General features: G+C 42.6%; 1 protein-coding gene across 1 annotated transcript; it reads right to left on the reverse strand.

The window, feature by feature from the left end:
• Positions 1–989: 989 nt before the first annotated feature.
• CREG2 (cellular repressor of E1A stimulated genes 2) lies at positions 990–19351 on the reverse strand. Its single transcript, XM_052664912.1, has 4 exons — positions 18934–19351; positions 17658–17827; positions 7045–7158; positions 990–4587 (listed from the first exon to the last, which is right to left on the reverse strand). Exons 1-4 carry the CDS (start codon positions 19324–19326, stop codon positions 4440–4442), a joined length of 825 nt encoding a protein of 274 aa, XP_052520872.1. The 5' UTR covers positions 19327–19351; the 3' UTR covers positions 990–4439.
• Between the last annotated feature and the right edge of the window lie 616 nt (positions 19352–19967).

The following is a 19967-nucleotide window of genomic DNA, read 5'->3' on the forward strand; positions in this document are numbered from 1 at the left end:
GCAGAGGAGGTAGAGGCTGGATGGTGTTGAAGAACAGCAAGCAACAAAATTTTGAAGGAGCCAGAAAGTGTTTGGCAAAAAGCAGATTGAAAAAAGCAGATTGAAAAAGAGTATTTTTAATGAACCCAAAACTGTAGTTCAAGTGAGAATTTTTTTTGAAAAACAGTGATAGGTACTTAGTGTACTCAAAATAGACATTGCTCCAGAAAAGGGACAGAGGTAAAAAATAAGTAAGTGAAAGTGAAAGGAACATCTGCATGGACTGTTCTTTGAAGAGTATGGAGTCATTGGAAACAGGAAAATGATGCTGATTATAGTTTATACAGGTTAGGAAACTATTGTCATGATTTTCACAGAGAATGAAGTCCAACCAATGACAAGACAAAGATGATAAGGTGTAAATAGAAAGGAAGCACAGGCTGTTCCCTATGCCCTTTTTTTTTTTTTTTTTTTTTTTTAATGAAGTAGAGACTTTAATGGAGGAGCTTGAGTTTTGTTGAAAGGAGGTGCAAGAAAACAGTATGAAAGGGTAACTTGTCAGCCTGGGCTTAAGAAATCTCGCCAGAGGGAAGCAGACAGAAAAGAACAAGCTGTAACAAGAACTTACAAGAGTAAGGCTAGCAGTGGAAAAAATAGCACTGAGGAATCTTCCAAAACACCATTAATGCACACCTGATAGGTGCCGGCTCAGTCTCCTGGCAGACAGGAACAACGATTGTTGTTAATAATAACAATTAATTGCCATGATGAAAACAGAACTGATATAACTGAGAAGACGAAAGGAAGATAGAATGTGCCCAGCTGCTTCATCCCTGGAGAGATGTGAAGCTACACCAAGATAGATCTGATTCTCTGTTCCCAGAAGTGCTTTGGAAGAAATTAGCTTGGTTCAGAAAAACAGAAAAAAGCAGAAATTTGAATAGCTGCCAAAAAAAGTAAGCTACTCGGGCTCATACCATCCTGCACACTTAAGGATATACTAACTGCAGTTCCTCTTTGAAAACTGTTTTATTTGCATGTTGTCCTTGATGGGTATTTTGTTAACATTCAGTATCTTTAGAAATCAAAAGGCATTGCAGATTACAGTACACATCCAGAAATAAAACATACTGAACTTCCTCCAGCTAAGTGATGAAAATTTCATCAGTAATGGAGTATTCTTTGGTTAAATAAGAACAGCAGTTAAGACTAGCTGTGCTTAGTCCTGTGCATGCATGATGTGTGCACAATTTAGCAAAACATTTGAGCCCAGGATTCAGAACTTTGTCTTCCTTTTTTTTCAGCAAATACACAGACATGATTAAATGCATCTCTTAAATACTGCAAAAACCCAGTTAAAGTTTTAAATAATAGGTGTTGTGCAACAAGTGTTTTTGGGGAAGCTAAAGAAATAAGTAAAATACGGAATACATGGCAGTACATTGCACATCAACTAGCTGAAATACTTAACAAATTTTTCAGGGCTTATCCAGACTTTCTAAAAATGTTTCTTTGATCTTATAATCAAAGCACAACAAATAAGTAGGAGTTCTGCTACCAACTTAAGCTGAAGTGAGATGAGACCCTTTACGGTCTCAAGGAAATCTGATCTCATTATGCTATCTTAATAAGACTCTTTTGATTAAAAGCTTTTACAAATGTCACTTGGCATATGACCACCAATTCCACTTGATACATTTGCCTCTTTAAGGAAAAATTGGAAGTAGTGCATAACTAATAATGTAAAAAACAGCTAAACAAATTATTGACTGTGTCTTCCCCTTTCTGTGCTCTGGAAAATTCCATTCAAAAATCTGCACGTCATATTTTTGATAAATTTATGTAGACTTTCAAGAACTTTAATGGAATCTATTCCTTGGAGGAAGAAAGCATGAAATGCGAGCAGGTGATTTACAGCAGTGTTTCCTTATGAAGGCTCTTTTGTCACTTTACATGCCATTCTACCTTGTGTTTTGAGCTTCTGTCAAGAATCTCAAGGCTTGTCGCTATAGAAAAGCTCTCTGATGAATGTGTCAATTTATAACACAGTATATATCTCCAATTAATCTAACTGTGCAGGGACACAGCAAGTAGAATAAATTCAAAACCTTTCTTATAGCACGCACTTCTGAAACGGTTAAAACTCTTTATCTAAATATTGTGGACACGCTCCCTTACTGCTTTAAGGCAAGAGTGTTAGTCAGTAATGGATAACACATACTAAGACCATGTCCCTGTTACCAAGATGTCTAAGGATGGAAGTGAAAGTTTCTAAAATTCTCACTGTTCCTTATCTTTCTTAAACACTGGATTTGCTCACCCTATGTGTGTGTTTGTGGGGGGCAGAGGGAGAGAAGTTCAGACTTCTCTAGGAATAGCAGTAACAAGGATGACAAACTGTCTAATTACAGTTGCACAGAAATGTGTAGGTTGGACCTGTGGAAATTCTCTTAGAGAGCCTAGAACTCTGCCTACTGACCTCTGTTTTGAAAGTCCCATTAATCCTAGTGGACAGTGTCAAATCCATAGTGCACAAAGATGTCCATGGCAAAATTAATCCAATCAAGAATGATTTCACTGAATGGTATTCTGTACATTTGTACAGGACCAGCCATTTTGATTCAGTACTACACAGTACCAGATTTGGGGGCAAATTTAGATGGGAGGATGCTGTTCATCTGCCAAGAAAATACGGGAAATACATTCAGACAGGACACTTCCTCATCTTGTGTAATTACCTCTGCAAGAGATCTGCAGACTCACTGGCAATAAGACAAGAAAAAAATGCTTACCAAGTGTCTAAAGAAAGTTTCTCCCCACATCTTCCTTCAGTTCTTACAGAATATTAGGAACGTTAGAGATGCCTGCAGACTTGAGGCCAAAATCTGAGTAGCCCTGGAAGTTAAAACAGCACGGTGCCCAGGTCTGTTCAGAGGATAATGTCCTTTTTTCATGCCTGAACCAAAATAAGCTCAGCTACACTTAATTGGCTTCCAGGTGGTCACAGCTCCCTGAGCTGCCTTGGAACTCTGGCCAGGGATTAACCTGTAAAAGCTCAGGTCACTCACTGAGAAATCCACGCTACTCATGCCTGCGTTGATGTGGGCTAGTGCCAAAGGCTCTGCTTCCCTCCCAGGGATTCAGAGAAAACCATCTCAATCTGCCTCTTTCTTAACATAACAGGGAGACCAGCCATATGGTTTTCAAACTGTGTCATGATGTGACATGCTAGCCATGGGACCTTTTGCATTATCACACCATTAGGAATTGCAGAATAAGATTACCAGCACGTTTCAAGAAAGGGATGAAGATTATTAAAACTGCTCTGTACTCTTTTGGGATTATTTTATAAGATGCGTATTCACTGCCTATTCACAGAGTTTGTAAACAAGTTTGCACTTTCCACACTAGGAAAATGAGTATTTTGATGATCTAGTGGTTGGTGACCCTGCGCATAGCAAACTAGATGATCGATGTGGTCCTTTTCAACCCAGGCCATTCTGTGGTCTGAAATATCTATCTTCAGACTTCTTTAAAAAAATATCATGAACAAACCCTTTAAACCTCAGGGAATAAATGAGAACTAAGGGACTGGCTCCATCCCTAGATTAGTTGGTGAGGGTTTACAAAAGTCCATTGCATAAATGAGTCAAAAATAAAGTGGTGGCTGGACGTGGGGTGCAAAAAAAGTGGGACTGCAGGCTATTGATAAAATTTTTGTGTTTCATAACAGGAACAGACTAGCTAAGAATACTTAACGTCTTCTTAGGAGAATGTTTATAGTTGCATTTGGATAATCCCTGTAAGCCTGGTTTGGTTTTGTCTCTTTACATGTTTAACCAGCTTTGTGTCGGTAGAAGACAAGTTCTGTTGAAGTTGTGTTGTTTGAGCAGCTTGCATTTTTTTCCACAAAAAGTCTTTGGAGCCTTTCTACTCAATTTCCAAGTGAAATATTAAATTAGACAATTAGGAAGAAATACATGTAGAAAATATAAGTTAGCAAATGAGAGCAGCTTTAGCACAATATTTTAACAACTTAAATATCTAATGGTGTAGTTATTAGGTTTAGATGAGAGCACTTATATCAGAGAGACTGAGCAGCAATAATACTTCCACAATACGTGAAGGGCTGTGAATAGGCAAGTTTGCCTTTTCTGTGAAACAGAACACCATAGTAAGTGAGTGGCAAAAAAAAAAAGTCTAAACAAACAGATACATTCAAGATGATACATTGCCTGTTTGAAATGACGTGTTTCTACATTGCAGGGTAGGGCTGCTATTTACCTCTCCTTTATAATTTGAAAGTCTGTGTTGGTTTATTTTCACCCTGCTCCACGTAAGACAGAGTTATTTTGAAACCTTTTGAAAATAATATATATATATCACTGTAAGATAACCATCTAGAGTGAAATTTTTTAAGTGTTCAGAAAGGAAAGCGCCGTAGATCAAAGCCCATTCAATCAAGCTTTACTTGGAACTGCTTTTAAATACTCTTCTACTGCAATGGTAGAAACACCTCCATACCAGCTCTGAAGCCAGACGTGTTCGATATTCATTTTCATGAAGAACCACTCGTAGCTACGAGGCCACTTTCTTATCACTGGGTGCCTGGAAGGACAAAAAAGAAATATTAAAAGATGTGCCAGATCATATGCCTTGTCTCATTTTTTTTTTCAGCCTACTGTGCTTTGCCAGAAGGAAACTCGAGATCTGACAGTCACCATCATTCATCTTTTTTTGCCCTGCTTTGAAATAAGGTTTATGATGTTCCACACCTCAATATGGGTAAAACTACAGCTTAAGGTAGCCAATGAATACCTCCTTCCTCTGTTGCAGAACAGAGAATTTGTTGCAAATGTGTTTTGGTTTATAAGTAAATAAAAATCAGCTGAAGGAGAATTTCTGAACACGTGTCAAGGTTGTGTTTGTATCTCTTCAAAGGAAAATCTTGTAGTAATCTGATTTCTGCAGATTTTATAGAAAAGGCTTGTGTGCAAATACAGCATCCATCTGTCCTTGGCCCCATATTTGCTATTGCTTGAACTCCTGCCAGCAGGGTCTCATGAGTGGGTTCCAGTAAGCCGCCCCTAGAGTGGGTTCCCAGTCAGCCGCCCCTAGGCTATTTGTGGGCATCTCGGGGGCATTGCTGACAGAATTTAGATTTTGTTTTGTTTTGCATGGTTATGAGCAAAAACCAGCAGCAACCTGCTGGGTGTGTTATTGCTTCATTGAGCTGTTCCCAGATGCTCCTCTCCTTTTGGCTCCAGAGGATGGTGGTCCACCAGAGACAGTGGCCTTAAAGGCTTATAAGGAGGGTAACTGAGGTTGTGGTTTTATTCAGTATTCCACTTCCTCCCTTGATGAGCCTGTATTTTTTGTAAGAAGGGAGGGTGGAGGCTTGAGGCCGTGTGCAGGTCATTGGAGATGCAGCTGTATTCAAGCCACAGGGATTATTACAATCTTTACCAATTTCTGAGCAGCCACAGCAAATTAACTGATTTTATTGCAGACTTGCTGGTGTCCTACAGGCACCCAAAGCCTTGCATAAGTGGCAGCTATTTCTTTCTGGTCTATTGGGTGGTGTGGAAGGTTTACCACCTACTTCTGGGAGAAGCTTATAGCTCTGCTGAGGGTGCAGCTCAGCCCTGCATCACCTCCAGCTGATAACCTGGAGCAGCTTCTTTGTTGTTCCATTAATTACTACGAGGATGACGGGGCACTCTGACAATGTCAACCAAATTTGCCTTTAAGAGCAGTGCCCTCTTCCCTGCAGTCAACTACATTCATCTCCATGACCACCCAGCTACATTGACAGCTGCCTCAGGGTTTTCCCATGAGGATTCCTTTGAGCAGCTGCAGTGTATATGTTTATTCCTTACAGAGCATCAGAAAAAACAAAGACTGCTTAAAAGCACTGGTCAGCAGCACTGGACTTCATGGCAAGGGACTGTGTTTGGTTGTCCTGTGATCATGTTCATTTGGTGTGCTTCTCTTCTATGCCAGTGACCACTGCTACCCAGACCTGTAAAAAATTAATTTGCCCTGCCAGCATTTCTCTCGCAGCTTCCCCATTTTCTCAAGACTGACCCTGTTGTTCATGCCACCCTATTAAAACCTGTTCACCCAGATCCCTCCCAGCAGGCCAGAGAGAACATTGCATCTGGGCCATGCCGGGTGTCAGCACATCCCAGTTTCCCCACAGTACTTGCTGTACTGGGCAGGACATGACCTGGAGGGCCATCCTTGGCAGCCTGTGCTGTAGGTGTGTCCCAACTAAAGTTTGAGCTTTTGATGCCTATTACTCTGATAAAAACAGGTCTCACTTGAGGGTATGGGGCACACACTGGATGTGAGGTGAATGGTGTCAGGGCTGTGCTGGTGTTTGTTGACTGGAGACCGTGTTCTGTAACTATTATGGCTTTGGAAGCAGTTCTTGTGCACAGACTCTTTCTGTAACCACTTGCTACAAGACCTATATTTCTCTCAGGACAGCCCGACAGCACACTCTTTTATTCTCCGTTGTAGCTCATTTGAAGGTGTCAAGAACTGCAGCGTTGGGAAGGACAAATTATTTGCTATCAGACTGCAAAGTTTCCAGGAGATGAGAAGCTGACAATCCATAATTTTGTTTCCAACCATTAGGTTTGGCATCACAGAAGAATTAGGCTTCAGACTGGTACCTGGAAGGAAGCAGAGCTCTGCTCTGGCTATTGTCAGGATTAGGAGCAATTCTTGTGCTGTGGTGAGGAAGAATTGCTAAATGCAGTGTCCCTCTTAACAAATGCACCCCGTATTCATGGAATCTCTCCTCAGAGCCACATGATTACAAAAACGTTTTACTTAAATCTAACATTTAGCAACTGTGTCTCCATATTCCTTGCCTCAGTAGGTAAAACAAGGTTACGAAGCTCTGCTTGTTATTTCAAAGCAGCAAAGGCTCAACATACTTTGTTGTCCCCAAAGTAAATCAGGCTTGTCACTTCTCAGCTTTTCCATACCAAATGGCCACATGTATATATTTGTCTCAAAACTGCAGGCTGTACTATATGCATATCACATACAGACCTAGAAAATATTGCTTGCTTGGCAAATTCCGTTTCCTCTGGAGGCACTGTGACCATCTGTCCTGTGAGTGTCAGTCTGGCGCACCTTGGATCCTCCGGATCAACTACGTTTTTTCTGTGCACAGAGAAAAATGCTCATGTGTAATAGCTTGTTTGATTTGCTTTTGCATAACTATTAAAAACTGCAAAAGTTTCTCAAACCTCGCAGGTCTTTTCTGCCATCAGCTGTAACGTTCAGGGGGTCTGTTGATCGAATACTCACCTGACATAGATCTCTACTGTAGACATTTTCTTAATCTTAATGTATGCTTTTAAAAACTGCCTTCATAAATATATTTTTAAATGTGAAAATGGCAGGTTTTCTAGACATACAGACTTGAATTCAAGAGTCTGAGAAGAATTAGTAAGATGACATATGACCGTGCCTGCAAAATAACTATGCATGCTCGTATTTGTGTGTCCTTTTTCCTTCTGCCTATCCTAGAAAATCAATTCTTGTTCATTTTTATCCATTTTTCAACTGCTTTACATTGCTTTTCATCACAGAACGAGCCAAAAAAAAAAAAAAAAAAAAAAAAAAAGAAAGAGAGACAAGTAAGGTCTATTAAAAAAATATATCCAACTGCACTCATCCTTCAAACTGAGACAGGGTAGATACTTGTTGCCTTTTGGCTCTTTCTATACAGTAATAATAAATAACTCCCATTAGTAGCTACGGAGCAACTGCTGACTCTGACTTCTACAGTACAGTGATATAAATCATATGTAAACTGACAAACTGCAAAAAAGTTTCATGAAATGATTACAAAGGCCTGCTCCGTAGATGTGCTGAACAGCCCCACGGCTCATTGCCAGCACACTGAGACTGCTCAGCATTGCCCAAGACTGGGTCCCCACTTACAAACATATGCCCTGAAAACTACTTTAGGAAATGAAGATTGCATTTCTTGCTCAGTTTTAATCTGAAGCAGTGCAGTAAATTACATCTCATTTGTGTGCAATTTTACTTAAGGATCTCGGCTTGAGCCCTTTAGCATTAACTGTGCAATCTGCAATGGCTTTTTTTGTTGTAACTCTCAATATGTGCCTATCACATGCAGGAAACATATGGGCATCCTCCTGCAGCTAATTTAACACCTGCAGATTCCCCACAGATGGTTATGAAAGACTGCATAGCTTACTGGATAAAGTGTCTGCTTTTATAGATAGGACCACAAACAGAAATACGCAAGGAAATACAGCGAGCTGGTTGATACTCAGCTATGCCCAGTGAGCACTTGGCACAGTCTGTAGCCTGAGATCCAAAGAGCCGTCTGCAGTCACATCATCTCTAGGGCGTGTTTTCAGCATCCTGTTCAGGATGCAGCAGCTGTTCTCTGAAGGTGATGTTCAGCCTAACGATGTCTGGACAAACTGCACTTGTGCTTCTTTTCCCTTGCCATGCATGAGAGGAAGCTCAGCCACTAAGGGTCAAGCTCAAGCTTTCTGTTCACATCAATAAATAATGGCCCCATTTTCTGCAGTACATTTTTTTTTTTTTAATTATGAAATAACAAATGGTGTCCTGAATACCTGAAAATCCACATTCCTTACCCTGACACAAGGAATTTTACCAGTGTACATTCATAGTATAGACTTGTCTACATGGTCGCAGAATCACAGATTCAATAAGGTTGGAAAAGCCCTTTCAGATCATCTAATCCAACCATCAACCCATCACCACCACATCCACTAACCACATCCCTCAGTGCCACATCCACACATTTATTGAACATCTCTATGGACAGTGACTCCATCACCTCCCTGGGCAGACTGTTCCACTTCACTGTTCCGGTGGTAGCTTCACCAACTCTTCCTGATATGAATTTTTCCCCACTTTGCAACCTGAACGTCCCCGGTGCAATTTGAGGCCATTCCTTCTCATCCTATCAACTTGGCACCCTACATATTTTTATACATTTAACTCACTGAGTCTTCAGAATATGGAAGGGAATTCTCACTAGCAAAACTGCAGTTCAAAACATTTGCTTTAAACTAATAACCCTTTGTATATGAAAACCATTTTATCCATAGCCTAGTAGTGCCATAAAACAACTGAAAGTGGGGAGGGCTATTTGCAGCTGCTTTTGTCTGGTACAGCCCCTAGGTAAAATGTTAACCACTTTCAGGGATTGTTTCAAAGGATGTCTTCATTTCACAGAGTGATCAAGGTGATCCATGTGGCTGTAGGTAGGAGCAGAAAGAGGTTTATATCTTCTCAAATGGCAATTATTTGATCTTTTCGTGCAAATATTTATTCTCAATACTTGCTGATTTTTGAGTTGGCAATTGACTTGATGTTGCTGTTATGCAGTGAATGTTGCCTTCCTTTCTTAAGAGTTTTTTTTTGCCCGATAGATGCGTCAGATGTGGTTTTTCCCTGGTTTACAGGAAAAACTGCACACTGCATATGTGGCTGATGACAAAACCTACATACTGTACAGCTATATCTGGAATCTTTTTATTGCTGTATATTTCTCCCTGCCTCTTTCTTCCGTTTTTAGTTTTCTGTATGTTATTCTCTCCTCTCAGAGTGTTACAATGGTACACACAATACTACCATTCCCAGTAAAAGTTATTCACACTGAATTTTGTACAACCGAGCAATGTCTGGAGAGGCAGAAGTTCATTTTTCTGGGCAATGAGGCAAATTATTTGTTAAAAACATGCACGATGAAGTTTAGAAGAGCTGAACAAGGACAACCACACATTTGAATCTAGTATTATTATTTGGCTGCTTTGCTTTTAACACTGCCTCTTATCATAGGTTTTCTGTTTCAGAACGCTGACCTTGTACTCTAATCTTACACTAACATTAGTATTTGTTTCAATCAAAGGAGCCCTTCATATTCTGAAATAAATCTGTTTCTACATCACTTTTGGCATAGGATTCCCCTAGTAATGAATGATTACTTTTATGGTTTCTAAATAATCAGAAAACACTAGAAGTTAAATCTCTTCTAACTGTGTTGTGAATGGGTTTTGACTTTTCATTGGTGCTACTGGTGTAATTAATGTACACACAGGTTTTATTTCTTAGGAGTAAGGGGATACAGCCAGTGACATGGCTTATATTTTTACTAACGATAATGAAGGGATATTAAGGATAAATTTACAGGTATGTTTACTAAAGTATCCCTCCTACACATCCATAGGGGTGTAGCCATACATTCCCTAGTTATTTCTTGCCTTCTACCTAAATTAATCCATATTCAGCTCTCAGTCCTTGGGTTCCTTTTGCCTTGGTTGACACAAGGAATGCAGAAACAGCTTTATATCAAATTTGTGCACTGCTGATGGGGGCTGTGGGGAGGCAGAGCCATGGAAAGAGAAGGCATGCTGACTGCACTGTCTCCATGCCAAGGAAACCATGGATGGCTTCTTAGGTCCCAGCTAGAGAATCATCTGCAGCCCTGGAGAGGTCTTCATGGAGGCTGTGATGAGAACTGAAGGGAAGAAAAAGCAACGACTTGTGGAACAAGACAAATCAATAGGGAACATGTTTATTTATTTATGCTTATATAAAATATATACACCTTCTTGCAGAAATTAACTGAAGCCAGATGAAAATGGAAGAGGATTCAGCTTATGCACTTTGTAAGAACACGGTGCATTAAGAGACATTCTCTTAATTATTCATCTGATTTGTGAAGAAAGAAGAATTGATTGTCTCCATCCCTCTGCCTATGGTGAGCAAACAAGGTATGCAGAGTTTGACCCACCCTGGGCAGTTCTCTCCTGTGAGCATGTGAAGTTGGAGAGGGAGCTGCATTCGCTTCCGTTCAGCTGGCCCTCAGAGTTCCATCTTAGGTAGCTCTGCTGAGCTACGGGCCGGCCTGCGTCCAAGTGAATACACTTCTCAGCAATGATGGGAAGCATACTGCTGATGAACACGTCCCACTTATTTTACTGCATACCACTTCTGCACTTTTTGAGTCACAGTTCAGGACTGGTTCAGGGCAAAGAGTGCCACCTACTCATTAAATTGTTTACTGCATAAGCCAGCTTGTAGCTCACAATTAGAAGGTTCCTGTACCAAAACTAGCTAAGTGCTGATCTGATGAATGTATGGTTCAGGCTGATGACATTATATGGGTTCACAAGGCGATGATACTGGGACTTTGTTAGGATTCCTTTTTTTATTTGAGATCCCTTCTTTGATGAGTTATTCTCTGGCTCTGGGTTTTTCCATGTATTACCTTTATCCTTATCCTTTAACTCCACTGAGATAGAACAGACTGGCACAGATCAGCAGTGAAAGCAGAAGAAGAGTTCGGGAAGCGCTTGAGAAAAACCACCAGATGTTCCCAAGAAGGAATCAGTAGGAAAGTGGAAGAATTCAGTGATGCTCCAGGGACTGGTGGAGGAAACAGGGATCTATAGATGGGAATCTCTCTGTTCTTCCCCAGCCTGCTTTTCCCATTGAAGAGCTACTCTTGAAAAGACAGCATTTTCCATCCTTCCATACTCCTCTATTTCTTCTTGAGCAGAACAAAAGAGAGAAGAAGCTGTGAAAGCTTTCTGCAGTTGTAGAAAGGGGGAGCCAAGAAGAAAGCTCTATTATTGCTATTCCTATTCCTGGTACTTTAGAGCACCTCATGTGTGGCATAATGCAGTGGTAGCTGCATCCATACAAATCTATGCCATTAGGACTGGCTGAGGATGAACTTGCTGATCCCCATCTGCTTCCACCCACACAAGGCAGGCACTTTGTCCTCCTGCATAGGACCCCTATCTGCCTTGTCCCAAATAGCTAGTATGGCATCATAGAATTTCTCGTCTTCTAAAATCTACATGAAATAACAAAGGAAATGCTATGTGCTTTGGGAATTATTGCAGGGTGCATATAATTCTGCTTATTAAATCTGATTAATTTTGAAAAGCAAGTTATCCTCCTTATTCATTTCATTTGCTCGTCACTAACTGATGGAGACTCTGAGGCATAAAGAGTGCATTGGTGCTGCTAATCCACATGGCATGAACGTCAAAGAAAATCTCTGCTGAAAGCAATTTCATAATCTGAAAAGCTGTTACTGGCCTTCAGCTGGATATGGTAGGGCAGTTTTGCTCTGCTATGGCTTGGACAAACACTTGAGAGCCAGCAGAGACACTCAAAAGACATCCTGACTTTCAGAAGAGCTGTCTTCCATGCTGGACCTGAAGTCAGGCTTGGGAGCTGAAGAGTACAATGGCTTTTCTTCATCCAAGTGATCCAGTGCTCATAGTCTACCTGTCTGAATGTTTTAAGTCATTCTGCTGTTCCTAGAAGAGAATACTTTCTAGAATGCTTTAACTGTAATTTCTTATGTCATGACAGATTCTTTGCCTGTCTTTGTTGACAGTAACAACCAATTTTTTTAGTTGAACTATATGGTTAAGCCAGGAAGGTTTTATATAGTTCAACCACAGACAATTCACAGAAGAAAAAAAAAAATGAAAAAAAAAACCCAAACAAAAAAAAACCCCCAAAACAAACCAGAATCATAGCATCAACTGTTTCTGTAAGCAAAGTCAGAGAAATGTTGGTGTACCAGACAGGGATTTTGGGAAGCTGGTTATTTAAGAATACAGGAGAAAAAACAACAAAGTAATTTGGAGCTATATTGCGTGCATTGGGTCATGATGATAGTAGGTTTCATATTTGACTTTCTAATTTGATGTCTTCCTGAATTTTTAAGTACAGATTTTTTTCAGGAAGAGCTACTGACATAATTATTTGCATATGACTGAAAAGAGCCAGTATAAATACCTGAACTAGAAATGTGCCTGTGCCACATAACACCAGGAGGTGGGTTCTCAACTTCCCAAAAACTGAGGGATGTTTGGATTCAGCCTTTGTCTTCTGTATGCGTGACTTCTCCTTGTGTGAAGGTGCAATGCTAAATTGCTTTGTTATGTTCATCCTTGGATTAAGCGACTGTGCAGATCACCAACTGACACCTCAAGGGCTGTGCCTGCCATCCAAAGCAGTCTGTCTTTCTCTCAGGATTGCCTCAGAATAAAGTTTGCAATTCATGTAAGCCAGCAACCAGCCAAAGAACAGGAACTCTCACCTGCCAAAGTGCTCTCCTCTAGCAGTCCTCCTGGTGGTCTGCCGCTCTCCAAAAATGCTGGAGATGCTTTAGTTCATGCCAGTGTTGTACCTCAAGCAGAAGATGAAACAGGGTTGGTGGAATGGCTCTGAAGGAGCCATCTCTGATGCATGTCATAAAACAGCAGAGGAATCTGGGTCACTCAAAATCACTCCCAGTCTGCAGTGAGGATTTGAAACGCCATCGTCAAGCTAACAGCAAAGAGAAACGAACCTAAGGACTTAGCTCATCACTTCTCTTTCTTTTCCCCTTGTGTGAAAACCAGCCTATGGCAGCCATGTAACTGTTCCTCCTCTCAGAAAGCTGCATTTGGTCCCTTTGAATGTGCTGAACCTGATGTCAAGGAGATGACACATGTTTAAAATTAATTGCCTGTTTTCCAGACTGCAGCAGTAATAAGGCAGGTCTAGGATCTTACTTGGAAAGAGATCCTTTTTCCAAGCAGCTTGTGTGTTGGGAAATTTATTCAGAACAATAGCCTCTCTATTCTTTAGTATAGGGCCCCAGTCTTGTTCTCTCTGAAATCTGCAAGAATAAGACTCAATCTTTTCAGTTTTTCTGCAGAATAGGCATGCCAGTGTAGTCTATTTATGGCCTTGAACCATTTAATTTTTCTTGCCTCCATTATCCATTTATCTGCCATCAGATCAGACAGAGTGTCACCACTAACTAACACTCCTGCAGCCTGACCATCAGAGAGCATCTGCAGAGAGAGGAACAGCCTGTTGTCCCTCTAGGAAATGGAAATCTCTAGGTCAGAGATGAGGAATCCAGGCTATAGTTGCAACAGTAGCATGCATTGCAACCCTGATACCATCTATCACAGCTCTCTTTCTTTCATTTTTAAAAGCCAGCACAGTTTGAGCTTTTTAACTCTTTTTCCCCAGATGATTAAGTACTAAGGCTGGAAAACAAAAAAGGCCGCCCTATATCCCTTACAGCCCAGAAAGAGGGAATATTTATTGTCAAGGTTTGAAACCTGAGTATATTCTGAACCAAAGCAAATGAAATTCACTACTAAATTTAATATCAAACTGATGTACAAGCACACAAGCCACTTGAAACTCATTAGATACAAGAAGACTATCGAAATGTCAGCTATGTTTTCTTACAAAAGGCCAGAGATTTCCTTTGTATGCAATAGGTCAGGAGCATTCTCCAGGAGAGCACCAAACACAAACACCAAGCACTGACTATGAGCATCAAACAGCTTTCAGTTATTTTAAGTCGCACAACTTAGAGTAGGTTAATAGTTGCATTCTAATTAAATTATACATGTAAACAAGCTACAAGGCCAAATTCACTGCTGGCATATAAGGACATGAACTTTCTCACGTCGAGCATTATTCCTTCAGCTATTCTGCATAATTATTTTGGAATTAAAACAACTAATAATGTCCTAGACTGAGAGAACTTCTGGTATTAATACCATCTATAAATGGCACTTCTTTTTTTGAAGAAAACCTCACAGATACTGCCTTGACATCGAGCACAATATGAGGTCTGCCAGGATAACAGGCATGAGCAAGGAGGAGAGAGAAGACTGCTACATCACCTCACAAAGCCCAGCACTAAGGATGCTCCCTGTTGCTCACACGGCCGCTCTGGACAACTTGGCATAGAAGAAGCCTGGCAGAAGCTGCTGAAGCTTTTCTGTGGAGTACTGGAGTGCTGCAGAAGGCTGAGATGTTGCAATGATGAAATAATGAAAAGTAAACAGAAAGGACTGACAAAATAAATAATGCAATGAACAGTGATAAGACTCTGAATCTTTGCATTCTGTTGAGTAACAAGCTCAATATTTAAAGTGTGGTTACATGCTAAAAAGGGAGTCTCCTGTTTTCTCCCACCTTCCCTCCTCTGCTCTCCCTTGTGCTTCTCTGGCTCCCAGTGAGCTACTGCAAGTTTCTTCAGAATTCTGTTTGAACTCAAGGTCAGGCAAATTTCTGAGCTGATGCAAAAGAAAGAGGGAGCAAGAAGTGTAGGGATGTGGCCACTGGCAATTAGAGAGGCCTCAGCTGTCCTGAAATAGGCGTTACCAGTGCCCAGAGTGCTGCAGCACAAAGCACAGACATACTGAGCAATAGAGCAGTGGTTAGTTAGGGAAATTAATAGGTACTTAATAGGATGACAGTGAATAAATATTCTTGAAGGGTTGTGATGTACCTGAATTTTGTATTTTTATAAATCATGAATCATTTCTCCTTTGTTGGTAAATTGGCACTTCCTAAGCAGGTAAATCAGGCAGCAATGTTGCTAAAACATAAAAGGCAAGGACTTTCAAAAGTGGATGTTTAAAGTCAGGGATGAAAGGCCACACTCCAGTGCCTAAATGCATGTGTAATTCTCAGAAGTGCTCATCACCAACAGCTGACATCAATGGCAGCTGCTCTGAGCATTGAGCCTCTGAAAATAGGGCATCTGTGTTGCTGCTGGGATGTGGAGCTGGCCATACATTTTTAAGTACTTGATCTAGATATTCTGCTCATTATTTGATTGAATGAAAAAGCTTAGAAAGCAAGAATAAGCTCCATTAGCCTTTTATGAAACAACTGATAAATTTAATTACAATTTGAAATTATTAATTCAAAATATTTAATGAAATAATTTTAAGCAACAGAGTAATGTGGAGTAATGGAATCTTAGCTCCACCACTCTGTTGACCTTTTCAACCATTCAAAGCTGAATTATCATAGAATTACAGAATGGTTTGGATTGGAAAGGAACTCAAAGCCCAGCCAGTCCAAATCCCCTCCAGCTCAGGCTGCCCAGGGCCCCATCCAACCTGGCCTTGAGTGCCTCCAGGGATGGGGCACCACAGCTTCTCTGGGCAGCTGTGCCAGGGCCTCACCACCCTCTTAGTAAAGAATTTCCCCCTAACATCCAATCTAAATCTCCCCTCTTTTAGTTTTAAACCATTTCCCCTTGTCCTATTACTATCAGCCCATGTAAATAGTTGGCCTCCTTCCTGTTTACAAGCTCCCTTTAAGCACTGGAAGAATGCAATGAGTCTTCCTGGGGCCTTAATAAACATTAATTATTTACCTTAATAAATGTAATGATGGAAAGTATGTATTGGTGCTTTACATTGCAAGAGGAAGCCGTCGTTTCCTGGCAGCCTTCCATTCCTTGGGAATGGGACATTAGCCTGACATAACTCTTTTTACCACCATCTAAGTCTTAAGAAAACAAAGAGCATATTCTGGGGACAAATACAGACAAGAGGAACAGTGCCTTGCTTTATATTTGCCATTCACTGTTTTTTTCCCATGTTCTCTTCAGATAGCAGGAGTGAAATCTGAGATGGCATTCGGCTCCAATCAGGTAAGCTTGGGATGCAGTTCCTAAGACAAACCTCTCTTCCCCCAAAGAGGACCTTATGATCTCATTTCTTTCTGAGGCAGTCTGTAATTCCCAGTTATTCTATCTATTTCCCTATATCAGCTATGATCTGCTTTGCTAATGGAGCCCTGTCTGACACAGTTTTGGTGTCATCTACCTCGTCACGTAAAGAGGCCTCTGGAAATGACACCTCACACAAGGCTGACCCAGCCACGCTTGTGGCATGCCTGACTGTAAACAAACATATGGTGCAGATACGTCTTTTTCACAGAGGAAAGCATGGTGGGGGAAAACTCTATCAGCTTTGAGTTTACATACATACATTTTAACATGTAACACTTCAGCTTGTGCTCACTGTTTGTGTGGTTAGAGAGAAAGAAAGCAAGCTCATTGTTTATCTCAGACCGGCTGTAGATCAGTACATCTCAAACCCAGCGTCCTTTACATGGAAGATTGTTGTTTACCAAAATCTCTTCTTGGGAGCTACAACCCAACCAGTGGGATGTCCAGAGCTGTCAGGTGTCAGTAGAGGTGGCACTTAGGGACATGGTTTAGTGGGCGTGGTTGTGATGGGTTGGCAGTTGAACCTGATGATCTGTGTAGAGTGCCAAGATGATAAGACAAGAGGTAAAGCTTTAAGTTGCATCAGGGAGGTTCAGGTTCGATATCAGGAAACATCTCTTCTCAGAAACAGCAGTGATGCAGAGGCACAGGCTGCCTAGAGAAGTGGTGCAGTCACCATCCTTGGAGGTGTTCCAGAACCGTGTGGATGTGGCACTGAAGGACGTGGTCAGTGGGCTGGTGGTTGGACTGGCTCATCTGAGAAGTCTTTTGCAACCTTAATGATTTTATGATACTCTGACTTCAACAGCCCTTGAAACTCTGCAGACATTACTGACTAGATCACTATGGTTTATAATTGGATCTTGAACGCCTAGAATTCATGGAGACACCTCCAAGGAGAGATCACTGAATCACAGAACCCTTAGGACTGGGAAAGATCTCTAGGATCACCAACTATCCATCCACCACCAATGTCATCCACCAAACCATGTTCCTGAACAGAATCATAGAATCATTAGGGTATTCGCCTGCATTTGTTCTCACTGAGGTTGGTACTTGGCAGATAAAATTCTGTTACCTGCAGAAATTCCCATCTGATTCTGGTAGGGTCAGTGATGCTACAGGATCCTTAAGGAGATCTGCCACTGCATTATCTTTCAGTGTCACATAAAAGAAAGGAATCCCGGTGCTGTTATTGACAGGACCGTCACTGACAGGCAAAAGGTTCCCATAGGGCATTCCTTGGATCTGCAAAACCCAAATAAGTCATCGTCAGCATCTCTACACACAGACAGTTCCCAGTGTTGGTCATTACCCAGGGAGATTTAGAAGGAAGGACAGTAACCCCCAGCTGCTCAGTCTCCCACCTTCTGCTGTCATCAAGAGACACATTTTTACTGAATTACTACTTTTTCATGTCTTCAGATATTTCTTCATGGTCATTTCCATGTTAAATAGTATAATTATCAGTCAGTGCAGCTGGTAAAATCCTATACAGCGAAATCAAGTTAAGTGTGAACACTTAATAAGAAAACTCTGGATGATGTTATTATTGGAGTGCACGCTTTTCATTTTTTGATGTTCATACACTTTTAGAATTTGAATGTTTATAGTGCTTATAAACGGTCCTCATAAACATTAGTAGGGATTTACTTTAATGAAGCTGTATAACTTTGAAGCTAAAAATGCCTGTTTATTATTAAGAATTGCAATGGGAAAAAAAAAACAAAACAGAACAAAACAAAACCAGCAGCTGTCAGTAATATTACAGAGTCACAGAATATCCAGAGTTGGAGGGACTCATGAATCACAAAGCCAAGCTCCTGGCTGCACACAGCACCACCCAAAATCCAAACCCTGTGTCTGAGAGCGCTGTCCAAACGCTCCTTGAACTCCATCACTGCCCTGGGCAGCCTGTTCCACGCCTCTGGTGCAGCCCCTTTCCCTAACCGCCAGCCTGACGCAATCCTCCAGGTAACTGCAGCCAGTATGGGAGCTGTCCTACCAAGGGGCTGCGCTGAGTGCATCAACCAGCAGCGCTCAAGTCTTAGGGCTTCAAGAGAATCTCTGTCAACCTGACGTGGAACCAGAGGTTTTGTGCACAGCTGTATACGTGTAATTAATGATACGGTGTTAAACGTGTTGTTTCACGTTAACCTAGGCGCCCACTGGCTCAGCCCAGCTCTCTGAAGTTTAAAATAACAAGACCAAGTCAGCAGCTAGTGAAGCGGTCAGTGAGCTACCCACGCTGTGGGCTCGTTCAGGAGCTATCAAAGCTGCCTCAGTAGAGCGCCAGGGAACACGTTAAAGCCGGAACCCCCCGGCAGCGACCCGCCACCCCCTCCCCGCGGTACCTTTCCGTGGGCGGCCCGGGAGGCCACGAAGCCCCAGGCGCCGTGTCGGGCGAGGCGGCGGGCGGTGGCGGCGCGGCCCGGCGGTGCTGCGGGCTGCCGGCGGTACGAGAACATCCGGGAGGGGGCGGCCCCCTGCTCCGAGCGCCGCGCCGACGCCCCGGGGCCCAGCGCCGCGTCCTCCCGGTACGCCGAGGCCGGGAAGCTCTGCTTCCAGATGCCGCCCGCCTCCTCCAGAAGGCCGGGCAGAGCCTCCTCGGTGGAGGAGCTGTGCAGCTCGTCTGCCGCTCCCCCCGCCTCGGGCAGCGGCCAGGACACCGAGCTGAGAACCACGTAGCCCCCCGCGCCGCCCCATAGCAGCGCCGGCAGCCACCACCAGCACCGCGCCGCCGACATCTTCTGCGGCGCGGCCCGCAGCACCCTCCCGCGGCCGCCCGCTGCGAGTGCGGCTCCGCGGGGCCGCCCGCAACGCCCCCCGGGTCCGCCCGGCCCGTGTGTGATACGGAGAGACTGCCGAGAGCGGGAACGGCTCTCTGCCTTTGGACAGCTCTGCACTGCGCGGGGCACAACTCCGCTGTGCAGCCCTGCGTGTGCTGTGCTCGCTGGGCAAGATCTTAATCAGGCAAAGATGTGAATGTTGGAGTTTATTTAAACGGTTCTACCCCTCAGGGGTGCTTCACTTGGCAGTAGATCCCTTCAGAGCAGCGCTGCGAACTCAATTGCATGAAATAGCCCGGGTGGCCAAGAAAGCCAACGATATCCTCGATTGTATCAGAAATGGTGTGACCAAGCAGGAGCAGGGGGGTGTCGTCCCTCTGCACTTGGCACCGGCGAGGCCACCTCAGTGCGAGGCCACCTCAGTGCTGTGTTCAGTTTTGGCCCCATCACTACAAGAAACATATCCACACCGTGGAGCGTGTCCAGAGAAAGGCAGCAAAGCTGTGAGGGGTCTGGAGCACGAGCCTGATGGGGAACGGCTGAAGGAACTGGGATTGTTTAGTCCGGAGAAGAGGAGGCTCAGGGGAGACCTTATCGTT

This window comes from Tympanuchus pallidicinctus, unplaced genomic scaffold, assembly GCF_026119805.1.
Source record: "Tympanuchus pallidicinctus isolate F22 unplaced genomic scaffold, pur_lepc_1.0 scaffold6, whole genome shotgun sequence".
Classification (NCBI taxonomy): Eukaryota; Metazoa; Chordata; class Aves; order Galliformes; family Phasianidae; genus Tympanuchus; species Tympanuchus pallidicinctus.